This window comes from Pseudopipra pipra, chromosome 22 (assembly GCF_036250125.1).
Source record: "Pseudopipra pipra isolate bDixPip1 chromosome 22, bDixPip1.hap1, whole genome shotgun sequence".
NCBI lineage: Eukaryota > Metazoa > Chordata > Aves > Passeriformes > Pipridae > Pseudopipra > Pseudopipra pipra.
Genome location: NC_087570.1, coordinates 3,964,617 through 3,972,211, shown reverse-complemented (window position 1 = coordinate 3,972,211; position 7,595 = coordinate 3,964,617). Strand labels below are relative to the sequence as shown.

Below are 7,595 nucleotides of genomic sequence, written 5' to 3'. Positions count from 1 at the left end.
CAGAGCCAAGGGGAGAATGCTGGTGCCAGGTACCAACTACAGCAAGAAATGGGATTAAAAAAGAGTTTGTTACTTATCTGTGCTGCCAATAAGCAGAAAATCAAATGTCACGATCAAATGGAACAGTTCCACCAACACTGAGCCCGTGATTGTTCATGTGACACTGCATTTTGAAGAGATTAAAATATGGAATCACTGCAAACAGGCTGCTTGCCTAGAGAGGACAGTGTACTGCCTACTCTGAAGAAAAGCAGCTCATGCTTTTAAATTTCACATGGAGAGATGATCTGTCCTGATTGCAGGACAAAGTTTATCAAAACTTTGCACCTTTTTCATGATGCCAGTGCCAATCAACTGCCAAGAGACACATGGGCAGGGAACTTCCTTGGTAAGTAACTTCCTTCCAGTGCTTACAGGGAGGAACAGACCTAGGGTAAAGCTTCTCTAAACTGCAGTGAGCCTTTCCAGCAAGATCTATAAAATCAATATATTAAATATTCTGGAGGAGAATAGTGTTAACACTTCTTCACTCAAGACTTATTTACATTTTCTGTAATATAAAATGTAAAGGGTGGTAATTTATATCATTCAGAATGGTAGGTGGGAAGAGAGTGCTATGGACTGAACCTGAAAAGAATCAGTCTGCTTTGTGTTGCAGAAAGTCAGTGGTAGGTGTATCAGTGGAACAGGTGATAGAAGAAGAGTGAATTAAAACAAGTTTAGTAAAAGCTGCAATTAAATATTGGATTTTTTCCCCTTTTCTGAAGTACAACAGCACTGTTCCAATTCTGAGCTTCAGTTTCAGAAAGCTGCTTAAGAATTGCTGAAAATCACTAGGAAATTTCACTAGTTATCATTTCATTTCTCCTCAAACTACAGAGATTTTTGTTTCTGTGTTCTTCCCTGAGGATATTCTGGCTTGCCAAGATGGTTTTCCCCAGCCTGGCCCTAACAAACAAAAACTGGGATATGGCACAGGCCATTCTCCTGCTGCTGCTGCTCCTGAATTGTCTGAGACATCCGTGAGGATTGTCTGGAATTGTCTGCCATTGTTCCTACAGCAACATCCCTGCCTGGAAAAATCCCCCAAGGTCACCCTCACATCCAGTCTCTGTTCCAAAGAGGCTGAGTGATGTTCACAGCTCTGAGACACCATCACAGCCAAACCCTGAACAGCCACTGTGTCCCAACATCAAAGAGCCCTCAGATAAAAGCAGCTCTGCAAGGCTTCACCTCTTGCAAGTGTTGGTACTTTTCTGTGCTTTCAAGAGTTTCACAAAGTTTTAAAATATTCTTTATCACTGCAGAGTGGCTCGGCAGAGGAAGGGCTGGTGGTGCTTGGAACAGCCTTCCCAGGGACACGGCTGGGAGAGTTACCATGGGAACAGGAGGAAAGGAGTTACACCGCCTTTGTAATGTGTAAACCCTGCTTTCTAAGGAGTGACTCGTGCTGCAGAACTGGAAAAAGGTTGATTTTTTTTTCCTTATAAAACAAAAAGTGTAAATACAGTAGAAAATTTTCAGATGAAAACACACAGTGCCTTTTCAGGAGTCAGTCAAATGTCCCTTTCCATGCTGCTAATTTTACAGTTTTCAGAAGGAAGCAATTATTGCCTCCCAAACTCACCTTGCAGAGCTTCATATCTACATAGAAATGAAAGTATAAATAGAATCTCATAGTTTGCACATCCCCTCAGCCTCCTAATTTGACACCCTTTGTCAGAAAACAGCTGCACGGGTGCTGTGGGGAGGGAGGAGATCAGGGGTATCCTGACAGGATTACCTTCACTGTTACATCATCCTGGAACCCCCACAGCACCCTCACAGCTGGGATCTGCTCTGCATGGAACCCCCTTCACACAGCCCTACCTTTTTGGGAAAAGCCATGCAATTTGCACATCCTGGGAGAGCAGACTAGGACCAGGCATGACTAAAGCCTGCCTGAGCTGTACATGGAACTAGGCCTGTTCTTGTTGTAGAGATTTGATGAACTGCATACAGTTTGGCACTGCTTGACACAAATCCCATTACTGCAGTTTAACCACAGGATCAAACCAGCATCTCATCTGTACAGAGATGAGAGAGGTCTGCACAGGTGTTTAGCTAACAGGTGTTTAGCTCCATAAAACTGAGACCAGTCTTAAAATAATTAATGCTGTCTTATGCCAAATAGCAAATGAAATATTAGTAAAATCTCCCCACAAAGATTAAGATGGGAAAATAAAGTAAAATGGCCTTCCCTTGGGTATTCTATAAGTGTAGGACATCCTGGATTATTTTCCCTGTTTCTTCTGATGGAAAAATGAGGTGCCCTGTGATGTACTCCTTACACAGATGCTTATATATAATCTCATCATGTTTACACATAATCCTACCAGCATTTAGTGTGTGCTGATTGCAGCCCTGCTATCAGCCGGATTGGACACGTATTTGCACTAAAAACCATCAAAATACACCTACAGCAGGTCTTGGGATCGTTCTGGAGCCCAACCTGCCTGGGGACAAAACAGGTAAGGATGCTTTGCTCAATCTCATTTACAATTCAGAGCCAAACATTTATCGAACCTGTTTACACAACTGTATTGTATATTCTGCATAGAATTTGTTATATTCTACGTACAGAGAACAGAACCACCGCTAAACATTCACGACACGTGGGCATCGCTGGACGCTTCAGCAACACCGGCCCGCGGGGGTCTGCACGGGGGTGGTGCGGAGGCTTCGACCCCGCACAGCGAGTCCCAGCGAGTCCCCCCCAGCGCCGGCGGGCCCCGGAGCCCGCACCACCCGCCCGGAGCCCGCATTCCCCTCGAGGAGCCCGCACTGCCCGCCCGGAGCCCGCACTCCTCTCGAGGAGCCCGCACTGCCCTCCTGGCCCCAGCACTGCCCTCGAGGAGCCCGCACTGCCCTCGAGGATCCCGCACTGCCTTCGAGGATCCCGCACTGCCCTCCTGGCCCCAGCACTGCCCTCCTGGCCCCAGCACTGCCCTCCTGGCCCCAGCACTCCCCGCCCCGATCCCGCACTCACCGCGCGGCCCCCGCGCCCCGTCCCCGCCGTCCGCCCGCTCGCCGGGCCCGGCACCGCCCGCGCTCATTGGCCCGGGCGCGGCGGAAGCGGCGCCGGGGGGACGGTCCGGGCCCGCCCCGCCGAGGCCTGGCCGGGTGAGGGGAGAGGGGAAGCGGGGCCGGGCGGGTGAGGGAGAGCCGGGCCGGAGCCTCGGGGCCGGGCGGCACCCGCGTAATGTCGAGCTCCGCCATCTCGCTCCTCCTGCCCGGGTCTCCTCCCCGCAGGCCCGTTCGCCGCTTGCCGGCGGGAGGGTCGCGTTCCCTCGTCGGCCGCCGGCGGTGGTGCAGCCCCTCACCGCCGGGGATGCCCCGCTGACCGCGGGCTCTGTGCCCGCTCCCGCCTGACCCCCGGCCTTCCTCGGGAGTGCCCCGCGTCCCTCCCGCTGCTGCCGGAGGCGTTCCCGCCCCTGGGACACCTGCGGCCGCGGTGTCTCCTGAACGGTGCTCGGGGGGCCGTGGGAGAGGCGAATCTGCTGTTTGACATAGCGGGGCCTCTGCATCTCAGTAATTGCTACTTGGTTTGACCCTCGTTTGGTTGTATGTGCTGTGGCTGAGTTATTACCCTGGTGAACCGCCTCTTGCCGCGAAGATAATCCCGTACACACAGCCTGGCATTTCTGTGTTTCCACTCCAAGGATCTCTAGGTGTTGTGGTTAGGCATTCCATCAGCAAGATACTGCATCGTTTTCTCGCTATTTGGAGCATTTTAAATAGGTTGATAGTTGTTGATACAAACAATAAAATGTACTTTCTCCTAGGAGTGTCACGTAACAAGTGAAAACTTTCATGTGAAAACAGAAAATGGCTTCAAGAGGAACAACAGAGACCAGCAAACTAAAACAAAACTTGGAGGAGCAGTTGGACAGATTAATGCAGCAGCTTCAAGATCTGGAAGAATGCAGGTAATAAAAATAGCTGCTTATATATGGTAATAATTTTCTTAACTGGTTGGCAGAAGAAAGGGGTACTTTTCAAAAATCTTGTGGGTTTTCTGGGGTTTTTTTTGTGTTTTCTTGTGGCTTTATATTTTTTTAATTAGGTAGGATGTTTGTGTTAGGTAGTAAAAATTATATCTAAAAATAAAAGATAATTTTATTTCTCATCTGAAGAAAATGCAGGCAGAAATACTCAATGGTTTCTTTATATCTCAGTGTGACTTATTAGCTTCTAATACCTGTTCACATAACTCACAACTTCCTTGTGGGCTTTTTTAATACCAGTTAGCAAATAGCTTTTGTGTCTGTTTTGGATTGTCTAATAATTATGGATGTTTGGGGTTTTTTTAGCACAAATAACATGAAAAGTTAGACAAACTAATGTGATTTTATATTAGTTTTCTGTGGGCTAATAAAATTGAATTCATTGCTGCCTGAGGAGTTGAGCTCTGTGATACTCCCCAGTGCCCTTTTCTCCATATGACACCTCAGGTTAAACCTTGTGAATTAATGTGTCTTCTTGGATCCTCTTTAGAGAGGAGCTGGATGCAGATGAGTATGAGGAGACCAAAAAAGAAACTCTGGAGCAGCTGAGTGAGTTCAATGACTCCCTGAAGAAGATCATGTCTGGAGATATGACTTTGGTGGACGAGCTCAGTGGGATGCAACTGGTAAGGATGATGGGCTGCTAAAAATGGTTTGTATTTTTCCTGGAGTTGATGAAATAGAAAATAGATCCAAGTGGTTCACTGTAATTTTTGTGTGAAACCTAGATCTATGTAACTGATGTTTTTATTATTTAATACATGTAAAAACTTGCATAGGTCTCTTCATTTTAAAAGGGAAAAAATATTGAAGACTTATAACCACAATACTGGGTAATTGCAGGGACTAAATATATGAAAAAATAACATAAAATAATAGAAATTTAATATGAAAGCTCTAATGGACAGTCCAGGCTAATATATATCATGAGAAATACAATTCATGCCTGTTTGTTAGAAAGCATCAGCACTTCCTGTGCTCTTCTTGCTGACTTGTGTCAGATTCCTACCAGTCCAAATGAAAAGGCTGTAGGAATGACTGTGTGACTTTAAGTTGTTATTATTATATATTTATATATTTAATATTTATATTATGTTATTGATCTTATGCTGACTTCCAAACTTCTGATCTATTTTCTCTCTTTTCAGTGTTTAATTAGAGCATAATTTGTTCCTTCTAAGCCCTGTGTTTTAGGATTTTGTTTCCAGAGAGATCATGACTTGTCCAAAGATAACTGTGGGGAGATCTAATAATGATAATTTTGATAATCCACAAAGGATTTTGTGGATTCATCATTTACATTATGCTTATCCATGGAAGAGCTGTAATCATCAGTGTTGGCATGAAAACTGTGCTAATATCAGGAAAGTGCTGGAAATTATTAGAAAGTAAGACCTGGACTGTAATGAAAAATTTCACAGCTCTTTCTTAGTGTAGTTGCACTAATGAGTGGATTCTTCAAGCCCTGCATAAAGGCCCTGTATTTTTTTTCATCTTACTTCCATGGTTATACAGAAAAAAGAAGAGCTCTGTATCAAATGCTGCAGAGGGTGCTAATAATGCTCTCCAGCTCTCCTTCATCTTGTCTTCAGCTGCTGATTGTGAGTTAGTCCTGCTCATTCTTGCTCTTTTCCTTGCAGGCAATACAAGCAGCCATCAGCCAAGCCTTTAAAACCCCAGAAGTGATTAGAATGTTTGCAAAGAAGCAGCCCAGGCAATTGAGGACGAGGTTGGCAGAGGTGAAGGCTTTTTGTTTTACTGCAAAATCTGTTTATTTGAGCCAGACTGGTTCAAGTGTGGAATGATTGCAAGGAGAGCACCGAGTGTGCTGGAAAACTTGGTGTCAGCATCATAAAGAGGTGGAGAAGGTCTCTTTCAGAATGTGTTCAGTTTTAAATGTTCATTGAAGTAACAGGGACAACAATGTGTATTTCTTGAATTACCTTCCTTGCTTCCAAACAACAATGGGATTGACATTGAGAATGAAGTGAGTAAACTGCAAATAGAAAATCTGGGGTTGTACTGAGGGCTGGAGAGTGCACTCAGAGATCTGACTGAACTGAGGATGCAGATAAAGTGAAATGAAAAGTGATTGCTCCATGTGCCAGTGATGTGTGAATCCATAATTTTGAGTGATTATCAGTCTTTGATGAAAAAGATTCAAATTTGGAGAAATCAAGTAAGCCAAGGTCAGGTGTAAAGAGTATTTGCAGAACATTCAGAAAAACTTAACAACCATCTTTTAAATCATAGATAGCTCTGTCCCTTCCTGCTGTGGGTCTGTGCTTACTGAGGATATTTTTAGGCTGTTGCATTTCTCATGCTGTTGTGTTGAGTGAAATAATGGGAAGATTATATATTTTGACTTATTTCCCCCCCTGATGTGCAGATGGACAGAGACTTAATGGTTGGGAAGTTGGCACGAGACCTGTACACCCAACAGAAAGTGGAAATCCTGACTGCCCTCAGGAAGCTTGGTGAGAAGGTAAGGTGGTGGTGTGAAACTCAGGTGGATAGAGTTCTCTGTCTGTATATTTAAGAGGAATTTGAAATACTTAAAATAAGAAATTACGACTTTTATGAGCAAAGGGTAAAATGCAACTCGTTTTTGTGGTATATAAATGTCCTTCCCTTTTAATGCCAGGCTTTCTGAAGCACTCACTGCTGAACATGTATCAAATAGTTTTGTACATTTATATAAGGCTGTTTCTACTTTTAAAATGCTTTCTTTGGGCCATATAAATGAATCACAAGAGGATCATGTTTATAAAAGCTCCCAACTATTTACCAGGAACTATCCAAAGCTTTTGACACACATCCAGCTTCACTTATTTTTATACTGTTGATAATACAATATAATACAATATTCTTTACCTCTTGGTGTGAGGTAAAGGAACTGGAGAGATGAGGGATAAGGGGATTGTTGCCCCAGTGATCCATAAGTAGCAGAACAAGCCCTGGGTTTGCCACCAGAGGGAGGAAGAGAAGTTGTTATTTCTCTTTGTGGCTGGTATATATGAAAAAAATGAGTTGCTGTGTGTCTCTGTGCTTAAGGTTTCTTAGGAAATGAAGGAATGTAATGGAAAAGATGAAGTGCAGTGCTTAAAGGAGCTGCAGTTCAGGTAGATTCCAAAGCAAAGGCTTTCCCTCAGAATATTTTTATTGCTTGACTGTCAGAGATAAAAAAGCATGTTTTGGAGATACATAAAAGTCTAGTTAAGATTGTGAACTGAATGCATGAAGACACCTAACCCTCCTGGCATGAGTTCCTCAGATCACCACATGGAGCCACTTTACCACGCTCTGACCTAACCTCTGAATCTTTTAAAATGATCAGCAACCTACTGCACACAGGACTTGCTAGGGCAGTAGTTTCACATCTGTTCTAGATGTGAACCATGAGAGTAAAAATTACAGGTTTGTCTGCACAATACTGCAAAATTTTAAGTAGTTGGATGCTTGCTCACAAAGCTCAGCAAAGGCAGGTAACTAATATGTTTTCCTTCATTCCAACACCATCCTGAATGCCTGTACCTGACTTTTATATTT

The 7,595-nt window shown here is 44.1% G+C and overlaps 1 protein-coding gene across 6 annotated transcripts in view; it reads left to right on the top strand.

Moving 5' to 3' along the window:
• Nucleotides 1-3,063: 3,063 nt before the first annotated feature.
• LZIC (leucine zipper and CTNNBIP1 domain containing) overlaps nt 3,064-7,595 on the top strand; it is a 31,150-nt gene continuing 26,618 nt past the window's right edge. Inside the window, exons 1-5 of one of the 6 annotated variants that reach the window (XM_064678522.1) lie at nt 3,064-3,162; nt 3,825-3,968; nt 4,537-4,672; nt 5,687-5,785; nt 6,436-6,531. In XM_064678522.1, coding sequence (XP_064534592.1) covers nt 3,868-3,968; nt 4,537-4,672; nt 5,687-5,785; nt 6,436-6,531 — 432 coding nt within the window. In that variant the 5' untranslated portion in view covers nt 3,064-3,162; nt 3,825-3,867. Of the gene's footprint in view, nt 3,163-3,378; nt 3,969-4,536; nt 4,673-5,686; nt 5,786-6,435; nt 6,532-7,595 lie in introns of those variants that run through there. The other 5 variants (XM_064678526.1, XM_064678523.1, XM_064678524.1 and 2 more) reach the window with 5 other exon arrangements.